This window comes from Eleginops maclovinus, chromosome 11, assembly GCF_036324505.1.
Source record: "Eleginops maclovinus isolate JMC-PN-2008 ecotype Puerto Natales chromosome 11, JC_Emac_rtc_rv5, whole genome shotgun sequence".
Classification (NCBI taxonomy): domain Eukaryota; kingdom Metazoa; phylum Chordata; class Actinopteri; order Perciformes; family Eleginopidae; genus Eleginops; species Eleginops maclovinus.
Genome location: NC_086359.1, coordinates 16,308,529 through 16,334,457, shown reverse-complemented (window position 1 = coordinate 16,334,457; position 25,929 = coordinate 16,308,529). Strand labels below are relative to the sequence as shown.

The 25,929-nt window shown below is 39.2% G+C and overlaps 1 protein-coding gene across 1 annotated transcript; it reads left to right on the top strand.

The window, feature by feature from the left end:
* Positions 1–1,198: 1,198 nt before the first annotated feature.
* On the top strand, positions 1,199–13,951 carry exoc3l2a (exocyst complex component 3-like 2a). Its single transcript, XM_063896073.1, has 13 exons — positions 1,199–1,371; positions 4,026–4,585; positions 6,036–6,253; positions 6,715–7,465; positions 7,563–7,677; positions 7,762–7,872; positions 7,953–8,053; positions 8,361–8,471; positions 8,552–8,687; positions 9,668–9,790; positions 9,874–10,029; positions 11,062–11,183; positions 13,085–13,951. Exons 2-13 carry the CDS (start codon positions 4,050–4,052, stop codon positions 13,401–13,403), a joined length of 2,799 nt encoding a protein of 932 aa, XP_063752143.1. The 5' UTR covers positions 1,199–1,371; positions 4,026–4,049; the 3' UTR covers positions 13,404–13,951.
* Positions 13,952–25,929: the final 11,978 nt, after the last annotated feature.

Here is a 25,929-nt window from a genome sequence, read left to right as displayed (position 1 = left end):
AGTACCATAAATAACAAATAAATAATAATTTAAAAAATAAACATTTAAAAAAGCTTTCATCATCAAGCTAATATCCCATTACACATTTATCTCAGGAGGGTTTAAAGACTGTGTACAACACCTTCAGTTCTGACTCCGAGGGATCCCTCTCCCAGGAAGAACATGGAATAGATGCTGTGTGATTAGCAAAAAAAGGAATACCTTGTAACATAAACAACCAAAATTTAAAAAATATAAAGTGAACAATATAAACAGAGATGGATCCAGGTGGATGCCAACCATCTTCCAGGTGCCACCACTAGATGGCATGGGGGGGCCACACAGAGTTAAGCTGTGTTTAGGAAATGTTTCACCAGAGGAGTTTTTCCTTGTTGATTTGTTTCTTTGCTTCTTTTTGTAATTGCACAATACAGCGCTGAACCACTAGCACAGACGCACACACTCCTCTCGTAAATCCCTCAGCATTACTGTTCTGTTCTTTGTGTCACATTCAAGCTCTGCCATTCCTTAAGTGACCTTGAAGCTCTGCAGTAAAGCAAAGACAATATAGCGACAGCAGCAGTGTTGATGGGCATTTACCTCGGATTAGTCCACTAAAAGTCTTCCGCTGAGGAAGATGACAGGCTGATGGTGTGCCTACGGGATTCAAACTCAAGGCTGTGGACACTGAATCATCCTCATAGTTCCTTTTCTACCTCCAACAGAAATCTGACCCCCACACACACACACACACACACACACACACATACACACACACACACACACACACAAACACACACACACACACACACACACACACACACACACACACACACACACACACACACACACACACACACACACACACACACACACACACACACACACACACACATACACACACACACATTAACAGACAGACAGACACACAGACACACAGACACACAGACAGACACACAGACAGACACACAGACAGACACACAGACACACAGACAGCAGGGTGTCTAGATCTAATAAAAACTTTAAACACTGCAAGGGAATGCTCTGTATCGTAAACTGTACCGTTTATGCAATTAGCCTAATTAGAAAGGTCCCAAGGGTGCAGGACGTGGGGGTGCGGGGGGAGGGGTTGGAGGGTCGGTGGCACAGGAGGGGGAGAAAGGACGGGACGGGCCTTTCCTCAGGAAAACATATCACCTTCCACCACAATAGAGGCCGTCAGGAAACCACAGGCAGCCACATTGCTCTCTTGAGTCAACGAGTACTCTCAGACACGCTCTTACACTCATCAGTCACACACACACATCCACACCGTCCACAGCCTGGCAGCCCGCACAGCCAGCACACTCCAGGATGACATTGTACTGAAACACTGCAAGGCAATCACATCAGGTAAGTGTCATACTCAGTGTTTCAGTGTGGTTTCTGGTGCTTTTATTTTCATTTGGGCTCATGGACATGATGGTTTTGCTCATTTGCTGTTGCAGTTACCCTTCTTTATTAATGTCAATGTTCAAATGGTAATATTTCTCTGTAGAAATGATTGTGTTTGGACATTTTCTGTCTCTTGTACCCATACAGAAAATGGTGCCTTGAAATTTGTTGTGTTATTGAAACAGTTATTGGCACTTATAGAAATAGAAAAGACATGGTGTATGTGTAATTGGTCTTATAACTGAAAATATTCACACTTACATTATAGAGTGGATTTGAGGGCGATTCTCCAAATCCTGTTTGGATTTTAGATACCTAAGTGTGTGAACATAATGAGAGCTGAATTGTTTGAATTGTTCTGTAATGACGAAGAGCCCCTCATAATGTCTGCTTTCTTCATGTCACCTTTTGTTCTCTCGAGGAAATGTTTTGCTTGAAAAAGGTTGTAAACCTCTTTACAACCATCAAGTGTTTTCCTGTCCTCCACCATTCAGATATCTGATGAACAGTATAGAAGATGAGTTATCAACCATGTGTTTCAGTGCCACACACATGCTTGAAGGCTTTGTTCAAACACAGAAAATAAGATATTGTAAATACACATGCATGCCATAAAGGCAAACTGCACTAAATCATAGCAGAGTAAACACTCTCTTTACCCTTATGCAGCACAGAGAGGATGTCCAGCTGATGCTGATGATGAGTTTTCAAGAGTATATTCCCAAATTCTATATTCACAGAGAAATACTTTATATGCAGAGATTATCACAAAACCTGAAATATGTGGACACTGGGAACTCAGAGGACTGGGGTCTATTTCACATCAGTTATATTGAAAAATATCTGTTTAATAAGAGATACAATTATATCTAATCTTTGTCTCTTCTATTTGTAGTGGATACATGTATGTCTCTACACATGTTGACGTGAAAATTCAAATGCCAAGACATTAAGTGTCTCCATGGTTTTAGTTTTGATTTACTTTATCTTAAGTGATTTAAATCCAAATCTGTACACACATTAAAATTCCTTCACCACAGTTCCTTGAAAGTTTACATATGTAATTGGATTATTTAAAAAAACTTGTTGAGGCTTTATTATATGAATTTTATTCAAACATGTACGTTTTGAGAACATTTTCAAGTAGTAACTTTAATCAACGTCCATTTTAGTTTTTATCAATTGTTTTGCATTAATGCTTTAATTCGGGATTTGTGACTACTAAGCTCTCTCTAATGTCAAACACCAATGTTAAATGATAGTTTCATTTGAAATACATTTTTCTTGAAGCAGTACTCACATGCCCACCTACTGTAAAATGAAACAGGGTGTAATGAATCCTCATGCCGTTGTGTTGTGAAGAGATTACATTTAAAGGTAACACCAGACTCGGTCTTAGTATACACTCATCCAAAGTTACATTGTAAATAGTAAAACAAGTCTGTGTTTGTGTTTCTTTGCACAATGTTTCCTAATAGATCGAGATTCATAGTAAACTTATCATTTGGTTTGTCTCACTCAGATTCAGGCTCGCTTTGGTTAAAATGCATTTAGCAAACAATGATAACTCTGGATTTAGTGCAGGAAACAAAAACAGTTTACTGTTCATAAAGACTTTATGGCAGACAAATTTCGATGTGAATCACAACATTTAGTTGTTAGTGTGAAAACAGGACATTATTTCTTTAATGTAATCTAATCATTATGCAGTATGTTACAGCAGATTGGTATAGAAGGTACGACTGAGATTCAGTATTTAACATTCCAACAATGAATATTTTGGCATCATCTGACTGGTTTCATCTTATTTTGTGATTATTTTACCACAAAGGTCTCTTGATATGCATATAATTGTGTTTGTTTTGTGCATAAGACTGCTTTTTGAGTAGTTATTGTGATTAAAGTTGGGCTCATGTGATTTCTAAAATGTATTTACACATTCCTCCAATAAGCAGGAGAAAGACAAACATCATTAATTCTTATAAAATAAACTATTATAATATTTATATAAGGCTGCTGTTCAGCATGTGAACAAGCAGAAATATTTTGAATACATATTTCCTTATTGACTTAGTGAAGTGCCTTGCATAACCATCATGTGAACGGATGTTTTTGCTTCCAACTATATATAAACCGTCTGATGGCTGGTGCACCAGCAGAAAAAAGTTTTCCACAAGTTCAATTTCCTATGCACTGAGAGGATGGAGACATGTCTTCTGCACAGGGATTTAACAGGTATTTTGTAGGATATCCTGGTTATTCAAGCTCTGTGGTGTAAGTGTTGCCATACAGGATGATGAGTCGTGTTTTAAATTGCCCAAAAGTCCCTAAAAAAGTCTGAGCAAGCAATTATTTCTGAAGTTAATTTGATGAACATATATATACAGTGAAAAAAATGTACCTTTAATGTCAACAGATATCACATAACTGTATTAGGTTAGTTGAAAGCAATATATTCAGTTTAAATAAAAAAATATTAGAGGCAACTTAATATCATTGCTTTCAACCAACCTTATGATACATTAAACGTCAAGGTTTTAGTTTTTTCTGTGCAGTTGACCTTGTTCTAAATGAACTTTATGACTAAATCTGAGATTGTCCTTGTTTGGCAGTTTGGTAAACTCTCAAGAACAACCATGCCGATTCTGAAGAAGCTCCCGGGACGGTCCAAGAGCTGCCAAGAGTTCCCCAGAGTTAACGGGGCGCTGATCCTGCCCCGGCTGGACCTGGACCTCCAGAACCTGAACGATCTGAAGGAGCTGAATGAGCTGAAGGATCTGAACAAGAACTTAAACCCCTTTGAGGATGTAGACCTGAATGAGGATGAGAGGAATGATGGTGACATGGGCCTCTTCATGGGGGAGGTCAGGGGGAACATCCAGCTCAGATCCACCCGCGATGGGGAAGAGGAGGAGAACGAGGTGAACGCAGAGAGGCACGGGGCGGGAAATCCTAAAGGGAAGCCCTTAAGGGGGACCCTGGAGCGGATCTGTGGAGTGTCACCGCTTAAAACCCTGGGTAAACTGGGGAAGGGGCTGCGCATATCGGGACGCAATGTATGGGGGGGCAACTCTCCTCACTTCAGCCCTGGAAACTCAAACAGTCTACCACCAGAGAGGGAGAAAAGGAAAGGACTACGCAGGGGCTCTGAAGGAATTATGACCCTGCTCCGGTGAGGAGGGGGAGGGGGGGGACAAAAACATTTTTTGCCCGTTAGCTGTAGGTCAGTGAATTGTAAAGATTTTCTAATATAAAGAGAGAACATTTAAAGTGCTTCAGCAGCTGTGGATGATAATCTTTTGGAGTGCACACAGAACGAGTAAACATCTTATAAGGTGTTATTGTGATATATAGTGTGTAAACACAAAACACCAAATTAGAATCCAAATCAGTTAATTGCCAAGTATGTTTACACATGGAAATTGCTTTAGTGTATAACGGTGCACACATAAACACAGCAAACAAATTAGGTTGTAAAAAAGGAGTAAATATTGAACTTTATTTATATTTATAAAATGGAAAAATGTATAATAAATAAATATATATTTATATATATATATATATATGTATATATATATATATATATATATACATATATATATATATATATATATATATATAAAAGGAAATACAATTAGAAAAAAAGGATAACAAATTACTTTGAAATACATTTTTGCAGTTTATCTGATAAAAAATTACTGTGATTTTAAATAGGTAGCATTGAACAGGAATGTACAAAATATACAGAGGAATGTGCAAGGTTCACAGTATTTCTGATGATGTGTGTAAATGTAAGGCAGAGGGTCTATGGGAGGGGTTGGGAGTCAGTGTGGGTCCCGGGCCTTGTTCATGAGGCCAGTCGCTGACAGGAGGAAACTTTTTTTGTAAGACAGGATCTGATCGAACAGTATGGGACCAAGCGTAAAACAATGTTGCGTAAATGATACAAATAATTTATGCAACATGTAAACATTTATTTTCAATGCTTTTTGTAAGGGCTCTGCCACAATCCATCATCTCTGATGGGGTAGAATAAAGTTAAGAATAAAGGTTGCCTGTTTACAAAAGCAGAAGAGCAATATAATACGAATACAAAAAAATATCCCATAACATCAATGAAAGAAAATCTGAATCCAAATAAAGGAGGGATGTAACTATCACAGGAAAACTTCTAGACACATAAGTGAGTCAAGGCATTTTTTAATGGTTGCGCAACAACAGTTTTTATGGTGTGTTGAATTAGCCTTAAAGTCCCAGGAGAGGGTGAGAGAAGGAAAATCCCTTGTTACTCCCGTGGCCTGTTATAGAATAGAATATAGATATCTTATTTCCTGAGAAGTTATGTAATATGCATTAACTCTTTTGTTTTACTCTGATATGTTGATTACTTGTTTACTCAAAGGGACTATATTTAACCGAGGCATGCGCACGGTTTAACAGATGTGTGAAAATGCTGCATTCCAAACATAATGTAGAGTACAATACAAGCCCCAAGACCCTTAGATGTCACTCCTATTCATACATTGCGATATATGGAAGTAGCCTTTTTATCTTAAGAGTTCTTAGGTCATTTTCTGCTGCAGTCATTCATGTTCTTGGTTGCTGCTCTGCCCACTGTTCAGCTTTACAGGTCGACGTAAGGAAGAGCGCAGAGAAAGCCTGCCCTGCGGAAACCTGAGCACAGAGTGCGAGGCGGACGCTTCCAGGCAGCCCTCCTTCCTCAGGATGGTCAGTCTGGGCAAGCTGAAGAGGGAGTCCATGTCAGACAAGGCCTCCCAAGAGGCTGATGAGGAAACAGATGAGGAGGAGCCGGTGGGGGTAACCAGAGAGCCCCTCTCAGGTAACAATCAACGAAGCATCAGGTGTAAACACTTCAGGTCTTGATTGAAGAAAAACACACTTTTTGTGAGGAGTTCCTTCTTACATTAGAGAACTTTGCTCTTCCTGGATAAGCTTCAGCAGTACTTCCTCCAATCCTAGACAACACTCTTCTGAGGCCGAAAGGTCCCCAGGTCCCTGAGTCACTGGGTTCAATCACCACCAGACTATGAAACCAGGAAATGACTGCACTTCCTCCTACCCTAGGTTCCTTTTATATAGAAGTTCAACCAAGCTACTGTTCACAGACTCCACAGGGGACCTATAGGAATAGAAGAGTGTGCAGGATGAGAAACAAATAGCCCTGTTTGTCAGTCAGGCACATGCACACCACTCAATAAAGAAAAAAACATATCCTGTTGGTCAACCTTTAGTTTTGTGATAATAAAAATTGCTGTATTTCTCGCTTCCTGCTGCCCACAGTACTAGAGATCCTACAGTTGGTCAACCACAGGGACCTTCTCCTGGCTGATACACACATTCAGGAGCTGGAGCGCGAGTGTGAGCTGCTGTCTCACCTTACAACCACAACTACTTCCACCCCTACTCCAACTCTCCAACCCATTACTCCTCCTGGCATGAATCCCTTATCGTCCTCATCTTTAGACGACTCCCTCAGCTCCAACGCAACACTGGACTCAGGCGTGCGGAAGGCTAAGGACGTGGAGCTGCTGTATGAGGCCCTGCAGAAAGAGATGTGGGACGTGGTGCGGGAGTCCCTACGCCAGCCCAGCGCGGGTCCAAACCTCGGACTGGTGGTGCTAGTGATCCAACAGGAGGAGCATGCCGATGCTACCTGGGCCCTGAGAGAGGCAACCAAGCCAGAGCAAGAAGGCCTCCAGATCCATTCCAGCCATCGTCCTCGGAAACTGAAGATGAAGTGGAGGCAGGCTGTGATGGAGGCCGCAGACTGGAGCCTGCCCCATGAGGTGGACACCCAGGCGGGTCAGCTGGCTTTATATCTGGAACGCCTGAGGTCTCGCATGGTGGATGACCTGGAGGCGGCGAGGAGGAATGCTGTGTCCATTTACCCAGAGGAGTTTGCTGCTTTCCAGGTTTATGTGGATAGCTACCACCGCGCCGTGGCAAAACGTCTTCGGAGCATCACCAGCGGCCCGCTGCAGATCACCGATGTCTACTCTTTACTGGATTGGTTCTACAATATCTACAACAGGTAGGGCAGTGAACATCCATATGCAAAAAATATATATTAAAGTGCAACAAACATGCAAACTGGACTGGTTTAGTAATGATCTCTAATATATTACCAGGGATGTGCTGGGAACCATCGGGACAAAGACACCCATCAACTACTTTCCACTGGAGCCCATTCTGACCCAAGACACAGTGCAGAGGCTTGAGGAAGACTGCATTAGCATTGTCAGGGTGAGAAATGTTCTCTCAACACAGATGTTTTTTTTGTTTTTTTTAATCTGGATTCACATTTGAATTTTACTCTTTGATTTTCAGGAGAAGGTGACAATAGAGTTGATTCAGGTTTTGGATGAAGAGGAGAGACGATGGGCCCAGACTCTGCACATAGAGGAGTATCAGTCCCATCTGGCACGCTCAGTCATCCAGGTACAGGTCACATGTTGTTTTTACACATCTTTCAGCCTAGGGTAAAGCTGTTTTAGCGCTCATGTATTTCACTATTCCAGAGGTTGAAGGTGGACTTGGACAGATCAACATCTGTGAACCAGTTTCTGGGGGCAAGAGTGGCTCGCTGCAGTCTTGTTGGTCTGGCTGACTTTCTCTACTAGTGAGTATATGATATTATCACAAACGTGAAATAATCACTCAAAATCGTTATTTTTGTAATTTAAAATGTTAACGAATGTGAAAGAAAATCTACATGTACTAAAATCAAGGCAAAAAAAGTTTCAGAATAATATTAATATCATTGTTATTTATTTATATATATATTTATAAGACTTTTGTTTAATATGTTGGTATTTGTATTGATTTAAGGATGTCTTCAATCCTAAGCAGTGTTTTCACAAGACAGGACTGTGCATTTATAGATTGTTTTAGCATTCAACTATTTTTTTTAAAAAAACTCTGTCCAGTTTCCAGAGGAAGGTGGAGATGTTTCATGATACTCAGGCAGAATTCGGAGAAAGAGGGGACGGATATGTTTCCAGAACCATATCTGTGGTCAACTGCTGCCCTCCTCTCAGGTAGATAAATACATCTTTATTTAGCTCAATATTTTTCTGCAGTCATTTTCTAAAGATCTAGCTTTATGTCTCCTGTGTAGATCCTTAGTGGAGCGCTGCAGGCAGTGTGACCCACAGGGCAGTGAGGAGACTGCGCAGAGAGCCAACTCCTCTCTTGACCGGATCATCAACCAGTCAGTGAGGGTGCTGACAGAAAGGCTGTTCGAGAACATCAGGGTGAGTAAGACACAACAAGTGTCAGTGGAGTCTTTTGTTTCTCTTTAACAAGACTCTTGGCCAGGAAATATGACGAGGTACAAGTGGGATGACACATTTGAAAAAATACTTTGTGTTTCATGTTTGGGTTTTTCATTTATAAGCATAACAAAAACTTTGAAATATATTCTTCCAGTAGTGAGGAAGGATACAGAGAGGAAGGGGGGTAGACGGGTGTTGATAGAAATTGGGTCTGTTTGGTGTTGCCAAAGGCTGTCATCAGTTTGAGCAACAGTCACATCTCTCTTAGTCATAGCATCTGTTCATTTATATTATATTTTATTTAATATTCCATTTCATTGCACAATTTTATCTGTATATTTTTTATTGTATTTTGCTGCTGTAAAAAAAAAAAAATCCCAGTTTGGGATGAATAAAGTATTTCTGATTCTGATTCAATTTTCAAATGATCCATGCCTGTTGTTAAATTACTTATTGAGAAAGTATTCACATCACTAAATAAGTAAAAGTAGCAATCCTACAATCTAAAATGTTCCAATGTCAGTACAACCTAGTTAGGGATTGTTAAACATTGTTAAACAGAAAACATGTTCAATTCGAAATGAAGTAAATATATGTATTATTTACTTAAGTTAAAAGTACACATTATGTTGCCTAAGGACCCCCAGTAGCATTTTATGTTTATTATTTGATTACAGTCATGCAAAGACCTGTAAGCACCATTTTATCATTCAAGCTTGAAGTATAAACTATAGTTTGATTTAAGTAATGATTCATATTTTATGTGGTGATCATGTCTTTTTTAAAATCTCAATATACAAAGTAACTACAGCCATTACATTATTTTATTACATTAAAAAGTTATCTTTTTAAATAATAATATAATATAAGAATTGTAATTGAGTAGAAGCAAATTACCTTAACATTGCACTTCATTTGAGTAAATGTGTGATGGAGTAACTTGTGTGTTGTTGTCTCAGCCTTTCCTGGAGAAACTGATAAAGAGGAAGTGGCTGAACAACACGGAGGCCTTTGAGGCCATTGAAGCCAGCATTAAACAACACTTCAAAAAGTTCAGGAGGATGGACGCTCCACCTTATCAGGTAACATTTCTTTGATCAAATACTTTACAACTTTTGTTAAAAGGCTACATGTCAATGATACATTTTGTTTGAATGACTGACAGACGCTGGTGGGAGAGGTGCACCGGCGGGTCCTGGTGGAGTATGTCCGCGCCATCATGCGGGGACGGATCATCTGTACATCCTCCAAAATGAGGAAGAGAATGGCTTTCCGTCTGCAAGATGAAGCGAAACAGCTTAAAGGACTCTTTAAGGATCTGGCAAGTCTGGACTTCACTCTTAACATTACATTTATAAATGTTTAAGACGTTGTCTTTAAAGTATGACTTAATTCTTTACTCTAGCAAAGTACAGCAAGGATCTTACAGGAGACCTAAAACCATTGTAACAAAACAGAGCTAATAATTGTTTATCAAGGGGATGCTGAGCATTGTATATCATTTCAATATGCTGATTCTCAAAAACACTGAGCGGAGCTGGCGCCGGGAGTGCAGAGTCTGTTGGTTGTAAATGGAGCCTGACCCCCTAACTTCCTAGGTCAGGAATAACTCAGACTGTTGATACAGGACTGAGTTCTGAAAAATGGCTGCCGTCAGTGAGATGGAGATGGATGAAGCAGGCTTACGTTAGCACTCGTCAGAGGAGGGAAGAGGGTGTAAAACAACGAGGCCTGACAGCGTGGCATTTGCCCCCTTTCTATCTGCGAGTTCAAACAAGTGTCCGTCACCTCGGCTGACAACAGGAAGCTGCTGTGTTCAGAAGGAACTTCCTGTTCCTGTCAGCTGGCCAGCTTTGATGTGGTTCTGGGATGGCCTTGATGGCCTTTTTTGCGCCGAGGAGCGGGATGAAGTGTCTATGGAAACTGAAGGGGAGGGGGCTTGGGCTCATGCCTGTCTAAAAAAGACGTCGTTATTTTTAGTGAATGCCAAGCCAAAGAATTTATTTTTCCTGAGTGTTTGAAGAAAAACATGACCCAGAAAAACAGAGGTGGAGTTTGTTTTTCCCTCAGTAAATCACCTTAATGTTTGGCCTCTGGCCTTTTAAGGTATTAATCTGTGTTTCCCCTGAAGGTTTGATTGTTCACGGGTAGCCATGCCTTATCTTTAAAAGAAACCTGCTTAATTGAAAGAATAAGTCATTTTTATGGACAGCGTTACTTAATGAGGTATAGTTGACCACATTTTGAAACAAATTCCAATTTATCGATGAATTTTATGTTTCCTTGTGGTAAGAAAATCAAATCAGTTGCACAATAATAAAAGAGTTTCTCCTTTGTCTACTCTCTGATTCAGGAATCAAGTTCATCCTGGTTAGACAGCGTCATTTGTCACCTTGCTGACATCATCCTCCTGGAGGACACTCCCTCGATCCAGATGGAAGTTGCTGTTCTAGTGAAAGAGTTTCCAGATATACGGTAAGGACTAACAAATTTAAGGTGTTGGAACAGTTATTTTGCCAGGAAGCATCTATAAAAACAGATATTCTCTCTACAGTACCCCCAAAGGTCCTATTTTCTTTTATGCTTATTGCTGCATTTTTACAGTTCGCTGTTTTTGGCACTTAGCCAAAGTAAGGAAAAGGTAAGATTAAGTATGTTTTCTTTTTAGTTTTGTTTTTGCCACAATGGATCAAAACAAGGAAAAGGAGCGCGGAAACATATCTAGCCTACATTAACTTTGCTATATTTGGACAGGAGAGTGGGTCTGTTTTGAGAATGGATGTGGCCCGGGGGACCTTTGGGAGTGAGGGGGCAGGGAGGCTGTTTGTGCACAGATTAAGACTCAGGTGACCGCTGTCAAACTACAGCCGCGTGTGACGCATAACCCTCCACGGAGCAGACAGGAAGCTGCTGCCGAGTACTTCCTGTTCCTGCCACCCTGCAGGAGACAGACTGGTGCCACAAAGAGGGAGAGGTGTGGAAGAGGAGAGCAAAACATAGAAGTTCAGAGCTGGGGACATGCTAACTCACTGCTTGACTCATCCGTTCTGTTTACTGTATGGCATCCCCTGCTGGTATTTTAGGAGATCAAAAGCTGCCAGCTTCTCTTGCTTCATTTAACTGTAGGAGACTCCTTTCATACACAAGTGTGCACGCACAGGAACATAATTAAATCCTCTAAACATAGATCCTTCCTCTGTATCCAAATATGTACTTAAATGCCAAATCAGCTTAACTTCAACACAATTCACAAATGCTTTATTTACCTTATGCTATGCCCCGCTCTTGGGTGCTTACACATTGCCTTATTATGTGTTGGTACTGCCGGTTAGAGCGAAAGTTCTATTACTTTTTTATGGCGTTGCCAACCTAATCAACCTTTATTTGCCAAAGAAACGTTTTCTGTTTTGGCTAAGAACATTTAATCAAGCGAGACACTAACCATTTTTGATTATGTGATAAGTTTATCCAAAAAATACGTCTTAGATCATTTACAGCGAGGTTGGATCTGTGATGATAGCAGCCTGTCAGCTATAAAAAAAAGCCCATGTCAACAACGTTTTTTATAATTACTCTCACTGCTGTAACTTTAGACACAGGTCCGCACTGCAAGTCTAACCCTAGATAATGATGATTATAATTTAAATTACAAGAGCTACCAATTTGGCGAATTTGACCTAAATAGCTAACATTTACCTAGTTGATGTATGCTAGTTAGATAGTTAGCTAACTTTGGCTAACTTGTCCATAGTTAACTTTTGCTAGCCAGCTTGTTAGATAGATAGTTCATGTTCCCTAGCTTAATAGCACGCTGACAGGTTAATTTAATTTGGTTTCTACGTTAACTTGTTTTTATACATTTTAAACTCAGGACCTTTTACTACCCTTCAGGCAGAGAGAGTCATTATGCACATGAGTTTTGGGAGTCCCCTGGCTGATAATCCATCTACACAAATAGACAATACAGAGTTTCTTTGGTTTTAACCATTTTCATATATCATCCTGCCAGCCACTTAAAGAATATGGATGTCTGTAAAAACACTCCATTGCCACAGTGTAGCTGTAAATGTGTTCAAATAAAATTACTTTTAAACAATGCTGCTAGTGCTAAACTTACATTCATTTGTTTGAACCGCAAGTAAGTAAAGGGGAGGTACATAAAGCTATTCACCTTACGTACATAAGGTGAATATAACAGATAGATGTTGTACCAAAGTTGTATCAAATGTTCTGTTACTTCCCAGAAACAGATGCTATGACTAAGAGAGATGTGACTGTTGCTCAAACTGATGACAGCCTTTGGCAACACCAAACATACCCAATTTCCATTAACACCCGTCTACCCCCCTTCCTCTCTGTATCCTTCCTCACTACAGGAAGAAGCACGTCTCCACCCTGCTGAACATCAGAGGGATGATGCGACAGACGGAGCGCCAGGAGATCCTCAACATTGTCAAAGACTTTGAATGCAGTAATGCCCTGTTGTGCAGGGACCACGCCCTTTTTTCTGACATCCCCATCACCTCAGAGGTGCACTGCATCAGCCTGGGTTTCCTCCGCCTTGCCATGACCGTCTCCAACTGGTTCTCAGAGCACCGCCCAAGGCGAAACCGCAGGACTGCAAGTGTCAGAAATGCAACACCTCAACCTGCCAAGAATATGGAAGACATAAATAAACTTCACAAAGAAGACTAGCTGTTGGTGTTTATGTTAGGATAGCATTCACAGATATAATGTGAAAATAGTGATGAGATGTACATGCACCTTGACCAAAAACTGATTGTACCAAATATAGATACCAAAAACTTGACCTCAGGTACTGCTCGTACTGTTCAGGCTCACTGACTTTCTCCATCTCCAGATGTGCATTTTTAATGGAAATGTGAAACAAACTGTACCATAATAATCACCATGGTTTATGGTGTTTTTATGTAGATCTACAGAAGAAAAGTGATTGTCCAAATAAATATTCTGAAAATGTAACTTCTTTAGTCTTTCTTAGCTTTTTATTCCCACAAATCATTGTAGAATCAACTTATAGCAGATGCAATAAAAGAGATCTAGGATGTTCTGCTGTTTAACATGTATTTACCCAACCATATACCCATTATCTGGTATATATCCCACATGTATGCAAGGATGTAGTGTATGGAAATGGAAATATGTTGAACTCTCACTGTGAATGAAATGGATCTGTTGCTGGAAACATAATAAAAACCCATTGACTGGGTAGACTAAACAGATTCAAGAGCTCTGTCATATTCATGGTCTGCATACTCCGACAGTTTTGACAGATCTGGGATTTAATATGGTACTGTACAATGAATTGTATTTTTTTTATTTGCCTATTTCTATATTTAGGTGTTGTGGCCCCTGAACATACGTAGGAGTCAGACACTAAGTCTACAGTTATTTTAAACAATACATACCAAAAGGCCCTTTGACAGACAGACGAGGTCCTGCGGGTCTGACGCAGAACTACATATACATGCATACTTCATGCCTTCATTGTTTATGTTAAGGATACGGCAGCTTTGTTCAATAAACAGTGCGGCTACTATATGACGCTCTACCGCCGTACAGCATGAAGGGTCATACACCCCGAGGCCAACAACGGGATGTTTTGCAATAAACAAAGATTTCCTGTTGTCCACCGAGGTGCCAACGGATGCCTTTATTGGAGCCAAGTTTACGTTATGTACTAGGAGGGAACTTCCCCTCTGCTGTTCAGAGTGAAGGTGAAGCAGCGTATCTGAGCTGACTGTTTTCAACAAAGTCAGCCAACCTCTGCCGCAGAAATCCTACTTGATGCTAGTTAGCAATCGTCTGAGTTCATCTATCACACATATTTTAGCATTACAAATCATAATCCATCCAATTCTCTTTTAATTTACATAAAATGTCATCTTTTTAACATCAAGGTGTGCATATATGAAAAATCTTAAACGGCCAGCTGGCCAAATGTAGAACTTACTGCTAAGATCTGTTGTCAGGTTGTTGGAGTCCTTGTTTGTTGGAAAAAAATAAACACGTTTATCAGAAATCCATTATAAAGTCTTCAGCAGTGGGGAAATGTTCGATCACAGGTCATCCAGGGGATATGGGCCTTAGTGAGAATTAGTTCTGTTCATTACATTTTGTTATGTTTGCCAACAACAGCTGGTAAATAGGAGATTTAAACATAATTTAGCATTGAATCGATAGGTTTTAGTATATTAGAAGGCTAAATCCCAGCACAACAAGACCAATAAAAACATGTTTTTATTTTTATATGTTTGGGGAAGGCATTTTTTGGCCTTTATTAGTACATACGTTTCGTCCTGTCAGTGACTCTAACTGTTAACAACCCACATACACATTACATAAGAAAAGAACATATTTATTAAGAGTTCAGGAAGAATGAGTAATCTTGTTAAATGTGAATGGCCTTTCCATTGGTATTGATTTCACAAGTTACATATTGGATTGTAATTAGTGCATTATTTCACACTAAGTGACAATAACACAAAAATGTGTACAACAGCAGTAGAACAGTATGAGTTTGAAAACCAGTAACCCTTAAATGAAAAAAATATTGGACTGAATGTACTTAAATAATGTTTGATTTTATAATGACATTGCAACAATATTTGTAAGAAAATGTAACATAGCTTGGAAAAGTCACCATCTTAAATCCATCAGCAATGCAATGGACAGTGCAAAATTAGGAAATATTTGTTTTGAGAATAAGTATTTTTGCACTGCAAACATCAGATATGCTAGCTGTGATTTGAAGGTAGATGTGTGGAATTGGATTGCCTGTTGACATTTATAATGTCTGAGTGAGTTTGATGAATGCTAGAACAATGCCATTTACCACTTTGTTACATTCAAATGTTAAATATAACTTGCATGCAAACCTGTGACTACAAAGGCAATGAATCAAATGTCTGAAAAAAGTCACAATCACCTTTAAATAAATCTGCAAGCTGTTTACCTGTAACTGACAATGGATTTCTGACCCTTGCACTGCATCATGCACTTGTTTTTAAATTAAATAAGTTCCACGAATTTGAAGGACAGAACAGGAAGAACATTAAGTGAAGTTGGCATCAACTGAATGTTAAGATTGGTAATGTGGCTTTTGAGTCATAAGTATATCTTAGAGCATTATCTGATATCCTATTCTAAAGCAGTCTGAAGCCGGATGTTGAATTTTATTTTCCAGGTATTTTTGGCAGGAATCACCATCTCTGACTGCGGAGGGCCAAACTCTTGGAGGTTTCCCTCGATCAGAGGTTGAAGGTTGAACAGTCCACGGTATCACAATGCAATCCCTGGGAAGCACTCCCCTGCTTCCTCTCATTAACACAGCTCTGCAATGGAAAATCCATCTGGCTGTATTCACTGTTTGTTTTCGGAAGCAAGCCGTGCCCTGTCTTTGTTCACACTGTCATGCACTTTTCGCGGCTCCTCTCTTTTCTGTGGTTTTCTTCTCATGCATGCTCTGTATATATAAAAGTACTAATTTATGAATGTTGTGGCGGAGAGGGGAACTTGTCTCAGGTCAGTTGTGAGCACTGGGTCTTGTTAAGTCTAGACAAGAAACGCTCCACTGTTTCTTTTTCTTTCTCTTCCGTCAATGCATCAATGCCTATACTGTAACTCAGACCATAGTACTGAGTGAAATATTGGGCTGATAACCATTTTAATATAGAAATCAACTAGCGCTGTCCATCATTGATAGCATCAATGCCAATTAGAAGAACTTATACTTATATAATTTACTAATATTATCAATTGCAGGATCCAGTCTTCTCTCACAACTCTTCATTCCGATGCACACAAGTACAATAAGATGTGAAATGTTAACAACTGAATGAACATTGTCCTGATAACTATATTTATGTTTGTTTATTGATTGTCTGTTGGGTGGGGTTGACTGCATAACAACATATTATAAGATTGCAATGTTCTCCAGCAGGAACGCTTGGATGTCAGAGAATCCTAGAACGTACCACCTGACAGGTTTTCCAAAACTTTATAGAATAGTGTGCCAGGTGTGAAGTCAAGTACGAATAAAATAGATTCCCAGTCCATCTTTCTGTTCTTGTATGTACTGTAGCAAGCAATGGAGTGCAAGCTGTACCCACAATTTGCAAATTAGCCATTGGGGGTATCTGCTAAATACACTGCATGGTCTGTACATAATGCAGTGCTAATCAATATGCCCTTCAGATCTGAAGAGTTTGCACTCGATCAGATAGACATCAGACTGACGGACAGATAGACAGACAGACAGACAGACAGACAGACAGACAGACAGAAAATGTAAAACTTTAAAACATTTAAATAAAATATAGTGTATATTTTTTCATAAATATGGTTTACCTAACGTTGTTTTACCATCATTGTCCATCATAAAGATCTGTGCGGATCTGTGTCGCTTGTCAGAGTTAGTGTGATTTTGAGTTATACCTCAGCCTCCCAGCGACTAATTGTCTTTCTTTGATTATTTCTTGAAGTTTGCTTCAAAGGGTATTAAAGATCATTTTAAAAGTGAGTGTCACTATAAAAGGGCCATCTTCATAAGTCCAGGTGGTTTTATTTGAGTTGCGGACACGTTAGTCATGTCTTATGTGCGGTTATGCAACCAAATATAAATGACCTGTTCCGATGTGACCCTTCAGGGCAATATTCAATAGAGAGAACCTCCTGTCCTCTCCCATGTGCAGTATACACTGTCTGTCAGGATGGCTGCCCACTTGAACAAAACAATGGTGCAATTCGTCACTCCTGATGGGATATCCTGATTTATGTTATCTGAGTATATCCATCAAGTGGATCTTTATTTAGCGATGAGAAGCTTCAAGGCCCAGCTTGCCACTGCATACCCAACTCCGAGTACACACGGCAACCTGTTTGTTGGTTATCAACAGTCACATTGAATCATCATCCTCCGGCTTGGCACGAAACAAAGAGGAAGTTCGCCTTAGTTCAAAGCAAGGACTGCTTTTAAAATAACTTTGAAAATATCCTAAATCATTCTTAAAATGCATCAGCAAAACACGCCCTTATTTCTTTAATTGTTGATACATTCTGTCTATGTTAAAAGTTATCATGGGTGGATACTTGGACATAAATATGTGTGGTCAGGTCTAGGCTGGCCCAATGCCACTTACACTATAAACATCCCAACCTGTGGAGTTATTTGTTCTCCTTTGTTTAAACTATTTGGACGTGTATATAATAGTGAGAAAAAAACAGGGGAGGCTTTGTTGGTCCTGAATGTCTGTATTTATGCGAGTACATCCCCTGACCTCAGACCTGGCCTCATGACAGCAGGACGCTCAGCATCAACGCCAATCAACCAATGATACAGTGGTAAATAAGAAGAGGGGAAAACCCTGACCTCCAGATGATCCTCATTATTAAGGAAGCAAACTGAGTAAGTGAGAATCTTAGAAAAATCCATCAGCTGACTTTTTTAGCCATGCGTGGCTCTAGGGAGGAAGGTGTCTGTCTGTCTGTCTGTCTGTCTGTCTGTCTGTCTGTCTGAATGTCTGTCTGTCTGTCTGTCTGCCTGTCTGTCTGTAGGTCTGTAGGTCTGTGAATGGGGGATGGATTACCATGGCATTTTGCGACATTGAGGTTAACCTCAGATCAAAGCTTCTGTAGGCCTATTGACTGGAAATTGTTGTACAGATTGCCAATGTAGAACTGACACACCTTGTTGTCTCTTCAGGATAACCGTGGGTGTCCTTTTACCTGTTTTTATTTTTTTATATTATGGAACTTAACATTTTACCTACAAAGTACAAAAAGTATTTTAGCATTGTCATAGTATGTATGCTGAATGTTAGCATTTAGCTAAAAGTATAGTTACAAAAGCTGACTAGCTTTCCTACAAAAAAAGAGCATGGGTTATTATGCAAGCAACATAACAATTATATTCATTCTACAATGAAAAAAGAATAAACCTCATAAGATATTTAACATGGTGAACATTTTAGCTACCAAGCATCATAATGTTAGCTTTGTGAGCATGATAGTATGCTGATTGTGAAGGACTAGGGTACCCAAAAAGTAGGAGAGCAGGTAAAAGTTTGAAAAAGCGTTTTTATTTACCCAAAATATATATATAGAGTATATATACAGTTTTTAGGATGGGTAATAAAATCAATTAGGATGAAAAAAAGTGAATTAAACAGATATACTAAGCATAATTAATGAACACAAAACTTTAAAAAAACTGGGTGACATGCTGAGTACTCTTCGCCACAAGAGCCAATGCTTTCCTCTCCACACTGCAGGAATGTATTGCAATGCTGGCCAGTCCATAATTGAATGCAGGGGAGAGACTTTAAATATGGGTAACTTAGGTGAAGTGGCTTCTTTAAACACCCCTCAAGTTTTAGGGGGATGGCACAGTCCAATTATCCAGGTACATCTACATAGGCAGGTGAGGTTCAGTAGCTCAGGCTTTTGCCAGGAGCAAGGTGAGCTGCGTGACACTGACAGAACTTTGGTTAACACAACACACACTAAATTACTAAATTCAACTACATAGCGTGCACTCAATCTAGTAAAAATAAAGTTGGTCAAAAATGTGTTTTAAAATATGTCTGTATGTATGATGCTTAACAAAAAATAAAAGCATAACCTTTGGGATGTGTTGCTGTAGTTGCAGTGTTCACACACTGATGTTAGCAGTTAGCTAATGGTACAAAGTTGTTAGCATAGCTGTAGCCTTAGTTTTATTTACAAAAATAGCATGGATTTTTATGCATGCAGCACTAATTAATCCTACAATGAAGAAATAATTAACATAACAAGATACTGAACGTTGTGAAAATGCTGACTATAAGCATCAGAATGTTAGCAAGTTGATGTTAGCATGTAGCTTAAAATATAGTCTCAAAAAGATGCTAGCATGTCTTTAGAGTAGACTCTCAGTTGTAATTACAAAAAGAGCATGGATTATTATGCATGCAATACTAACAATTATATAAAATCTAAAAAGAAAAAACAGAGTCCGTCCTCCTGTAAAAAACGACCAAATAGGTCGATTGTTCAAGTAGCTTATTACGGCCTGTAGTCACGTTTTAATGTTTTTGACCACGAGTGGTCGTGTAAGAAACAACAATTTAGACAGACAGACAGACAGAGCCGAACTTGGAGAGACCCATACGTAACGGTTGAAAATATCGACTGGGTGTTAAACTAAAGACACAGCCAGCCGTAAGTGGCGTCTACATTGACAACACTGGAATTAACATTCTAAATATGCGGGACGTGTATGGCCGCGCTCCGGCAGCACTAAAAGCCTGATGAATCTTTACCATATACAATACCATAAATAGTATTTAATTAATAAAGTATGTGACGTCTGATAATAACTTTTGGATGACCAAATGGATGTAGTCAGTTGACTAAAACCGACAATGCATGGTGGCCCGTTGATTGAAAACGCTCCAGTGGGTCGTATTAGAGGGTCGGAACAATCAACTTATTTGGTCGTATTAGTTGGAGGACTTGTTGAAAAAACAACATGGCAGACTGATTACAATAGCTTTGCTTCTTCCTCTTGTTGGTGACAGAAGGCTGCATTTTCTGCAGCTTCCACAATATGTTTTTAACACAAAAACAAGAGGTCAAGAATAGATGAGAGGCTAAACAAAGAGGAGAGAGGGGAGGACAGTGAGTGACTGTGCTTTCAGATCTTTTCATTGAAAACAGGGTGGACAGGAGGACATCCTTAAAGGCTGTGTATTTGTGAGGGAAGTTCATGGACTGTCCTAAAGGCCTCACCTTTACTCTCTGTTGTTTTAAGCCACTAAAACAAACATGGTCATAGCAGCCACCAGTGGAAACTGTGAAAATTCAATTTGTTTTAATTAAAAAGTCTGTGCTGTTCTGAACTACAGTCACAACTTACTTCATTAGGAAATGTTAAAATTAATAAATTAATGCATGAATCAGTCAATCAGTATATCAATCGAGTACTTGTTGTTGCCTACGCTTGCAAATGTTCCTCAATATTTTCCTCATGAGAAGAGATTTGTTCCTGCCAGTCTGTCTGCCAGCCAACAATGTGATGCACCATTTGTCCAGCTCAGAGCAGATCCGGTTTTCAGAAGAAGCCTCCCCATGTTGATTTGTCACGATCCTCCCTACCTGCCAGCAAGTTGTCTGTTCCTACTGTTAACAACAAATTTATTGGCTCAGGCTATTTGCAAGAACGGAAACTACTTTGCATGGCAAGGAATACGTCTGTAGCTAAACAATGGCTCCTCTTGTGAAATATGGCAGCAGGGTCTCACCTTTGGCTCCTTGTGCCTCTCCCTCGGCTTATTTACGTAAGCAGGTTCTGCTCTATACCCCATCAGGAAGAGGTGTTGCAGGAAACCCAAATTTAAGGTAGGATTCAGAGTAAACGTTCAACATTAGACCCCAAAAGAGAGCATTTCAGGTCTGAGGGAGGTGAAAGAGAGGGTGAGAAATACACATGTTTGACCTGTGGCCCGGAAACTCCAGGGAGCCAAAGACTCTTGACTGGATTTGATTGTAGGCTGTGTTGTTTTCACATTGCTTGGAGGTTATGCTGACCTAAAGTCTATTGTTTCAAATTCCAGCAATATCAATTATCACTCACAGTTTAATGGTGCACATTAAAAATGATGAAATGAGACATGACGAACAGCATTGACGTGCTAGAAATCATTGACGCACTAAATGTACTATTACTTAATGATTATACTGTATGGTTTAATCAGGCTACTAAGAATTAACCCTTTCAATTTTAGTGAAGCAAAAATATACTGTCTTTGCAAATTTCAGAATACAATCTATTTCTTTAGAATTTCAATCCAGTGGTGAAAGAATTTTCGTTTGCCATAAGAAATGTTATAATACCTCAATTATAAACAAACTCGGATTCAACAAATACATTTAAAGTATCAAAAGAAACAGAACCATTGTCGAATTTGTTGTACAGTATATTGCATGACTTTGTTATATTTCTAGCATTAACGTGTAAGCATAATTTATGTGTTGCAGCAGCTTGAGGTACGCCTTGTTCTAGGAAGTCTCATCTACCAATCTTATAAAATAGAGGCTCCCAATCCTGGAACCACAAATCTAAGCCAGGTGTTGAAAAGGCTGCTTAAGACGCACAAAGAAGCAATATATAAGGCTGAATAATAGTGCAATAACTGTATAGCCTGTTATATGATATTTGCGATAATAACTATAACTTTGCACAGTCTGTAGTTTGATTCTCTTAATTTACAAACTGGGTACTTTGAAGAACAACACAATTATTTTGTAATGAAGTTGGCCGTTAGTATGAAAGGTAATATGATGGGTTTGATAAATCTGGGTCTGGATCCTCAACAACTCTTTGGGTTGTGATGAACACAAACTTGTTTTAAACAGGTTTGAAATATACTGATAAACATTAAATGGAGAACACTAAAATGATTTATTGTGGCTGTCAATACAACAGAAATCCTGCTGCTGCCTCAGCTCTAGTGGGGTTTTATAGTATTAGAGTGTATTGGTGTTAAGCATTTGAGCTTTCCAAAAGACATGCAGTGTGCCAGGAGACATGAATATGTTCTGCCATCTGATACATATGTTAACAATTAAGTACATTTAGTGAGTAATAACTTGTGTCAGATATAGAGTTTTATTTTTTTATATAGAAGAGGAAAAAAAACAACAATAAATATCAGCATTCTTTACAAACATCGGTATTTTTTTTTTTTGCAGTCTGGGATGATTTCAAAGGATTTAAGAGCTTGAAAGTCCACTGACCAAAATGGGTTGTGAATGCAACATGAGATTTCAGCAGTTTTTCTCACCTCCGTTTGACCCCCGTCCATCAGTCATCTGCAGTAGGTTAAAGTGTGAGCCTAATGACTGCACATCCTCTCTGCCCTCCTGCTGAGGGTGTGCCACAAACCTGCCCTTACAAACTGAACAATTGGTTCATGTGACCTCCGACATATGAACTTGCTCATCTCGTTCACACCCATCAGTGCATCTGTACATCGCCCCTACCTTCTGCTGCTTGTGTTACGCACTGACTGATGTGCATCATGTAACTTGATGACGGGCAGTGGGGCACATTCCTGACACAACCTGACACAGGAGGTTATAACTTTATATGGAAGCTCAGTGCTGACACCTAAAGGCTAGCACATGTATAGCATAACATGGTTGCAACACTGTATTGTACTTCAATAGCAAATGAGTCCACAAAGTCATGTGTCCAGCTTGATGAAAACAATCGTAAATACTATTTTAAACATATGATCAAATATTGATTGTATTAAATGAGCCACCATAATAAATAGCATCTATTTTCAAACGTTGTACTTTTTTTACACGTCCACATCCCGGGAAAAAAATGGTTAGTAACACCCGTTGCACATTGACACCCTCTTGTGGCTTTTGTGTGGCCTTACAAGATCAAACTTCCAGGGCCTTGGAAAGCACCTGTCAAACACACTGCTAATGCAACTTTTTGTAAGACCAAGAAATGCATAACGCCAACATTTAAAACACTAAGTTAAAATAGAACAAAATAATATAAAGTATTTTTTATTAAATGTTATATTTGATAAAAGACTGAATGCAGTTACAGCCCAGTGTTGTAAGTTGCCACATTCAAAATCCATTAAGTTCACAATGTCATTGTTCTCCCATGTGTTAATCACTTGAAACTGACAGCTTTCTGCCTTTTACAGCATTCATACTTTTTACTTCAATGATACAGTTTGCTTGCAATTTACTTGGTTGTGCAATGTGAAGGCAAAGCGTTAACAATATGGTAAATGGACTGCCTTTATATAGCGCTTTTTCAGTCTTTAAGACCCCTCAGGCACTTAACATAAGACAGGTCAGCATGAACCCATTCACCCTCATTCATATAGAAGCAGTCTGCCATACAAGGTGCCACCTTCTCAAGGAACCTAACATTCACACACCATTGGTCACGACATTTGAAGCAATTTGGGATTAAGTATCTTGCCCAAAGATACGTCTCCATGTTAACTGAAGGGGCTGGGAATCGAACCACTGACTATCTAATTGGTAGAATCACATTGCATGCGATCAATGCAGATCAAAGAGGAGGTCATCATGATTTTGTGAATGAACACATGATTTAGAAATGTCTATCTGTTGTGGGGATGGCTTAGCCCCTATGTTTTCAAGACTTGTGGTTTGTAGCAGAGCAGCTTCTAGTTTTTGTCTCTGAATTTCCATAGTTTTCAGTTAAAGGCGCCCTATAATGCTTTTTGGGAGTGTGACAGTAAAAGCACAAAATACAAATATGAATCAGAAAATGAGAATAATAGGGCCCCTTAAATGCAAATGGTAATCAATAAGGTGAACAAGAGAACAAGTCCCATATCCCTCAGATTAGTTGAGTCAAGGATTTTTCACAATGAGCGGGAGTACTTTATGGAAACATAAGATATATGTTAGCTAGCTAAGAGTGACACAGCTGTAGGGATGGTAAATTTAATATGTTTAAGTTCTGATTCTGATAATACATTAATAAGGGAATAAGGGATTAATGAGGGGATCTCAAAAGATTGAAAAGTAAAACAGCATAGGCAGTATTATGTATGGTCCAAATATGTAACAGAAGCCAACGGGTGCCGTAAAACTGTTGCAAGATTTGCAGATGCAAGTACCTGCAATGTATGACCGCAAATAAAATGTAAAAAATCTATGCAATCAATTATCCAACAGAGATCATAATCTTACATCTTACAATCTATACAGGTATAGAACATGAATAGTATCATAGGACATCACAGTGGGACTCTGATATGCTGTTACAAAGCCAGTCTGTCTGTTTAAATGACTTGCTGATTACTTAGAACCGCTTCGTCACAGCAACAAACACCAACTGACGTGATGTGTGCATGTCTCTTCTCTCTGCCAACCCCTTAGATGACCTCTGGAAGTTAATAAGGGCCGCACAACAGGCAGAACGTCACTGATAGAGTGCAGACTATGTATCTATGAAAATGTTGTTATCAGAGGGGCTGAAGAAGAGATGATAAGCAATGCTGCCCATGTATTTTGCACCTTTAAAGGACGCTCTGGTTGTGTGTACATGCAGATCTTTTGTGTGTGTGCTGTGGGGGGACAGAAAGCATATAAAGCCAATTTAAGAAGGCAAAGGATGAACCAATTTTAGATTTCATTTGCATTGCAGACGCAGGGTTTTAGGGGTTTAATGTGAAGTGATACTTCTGTCTGTTTAAATGACTTGCTTTATCTCAAAGTAGAACATGGCATCTCAGTAAGTAATCTCTCCTGTGCAAGCTGCTGCCACACCACCCGATATAAACGACTCATCTAAAAGCAGAACACTCTGAAATGAATGAGAGATGTGGAAGGCACTGTATTCGGCCATCTTTGACAGTTTATGCTAATTTTACGCACAAATCTACGCTGGTAAAACCGGCAATGGGTTGTGTTGTGTTGAACCGGTGAGCATCTCTGATGTGGCGCATCTCAGCTGCGTCAAGGGAAATATGCTGAGACAGATCGGACAGGAAAAGAAGACATTTGGTTTTTCAAAATAAATTTATGACATTTGTAGCTTTGGAGAACTTGATCCATTTATTACTGCACATAAGAAAACCTAAGGAATTTCAAGTCAAAATCAAACTGTAGGCAAATAATGAAATGATACCAAATAATTTATCAATAGATAAATACATATGGACAAACAAACAAACCAAGTACCTATTATGTTTAAATATTATTTAACTCTTTGTGTTCAAAATAGTTGTCAAATGCAACATTGCTCGGATCCCATAATCCTATTATCTGCTTTTTTCGTTAATTCAGTGGATCGCGTTTCTTAATTTTTTTCAATGTGTAAAGAAAAACAAAACATTTTAAATAGAAGATTAGGGATTAATACCAGTATTCAATTGTAACATTGTTATCTTGTCTTAATAACACACACAGAATTGTGTTGGTATCTCTCACGCAAAAAATACCACTGATAATAGCAGAGGTAGCAGCAATAACGATGCACTGCAATAATTACATGAATTGTCAATGCACATATACAAATATTTTACAGCTCTTAAAAAATGCAATATACAAAACAAGAACACTGGACATTAGGCTACTATGTGTTCATAAATATATGCATTTCAAAAAAAAAAAAAGGTACATGTAATTGTGGTTACAGTCTTTAAAGGGT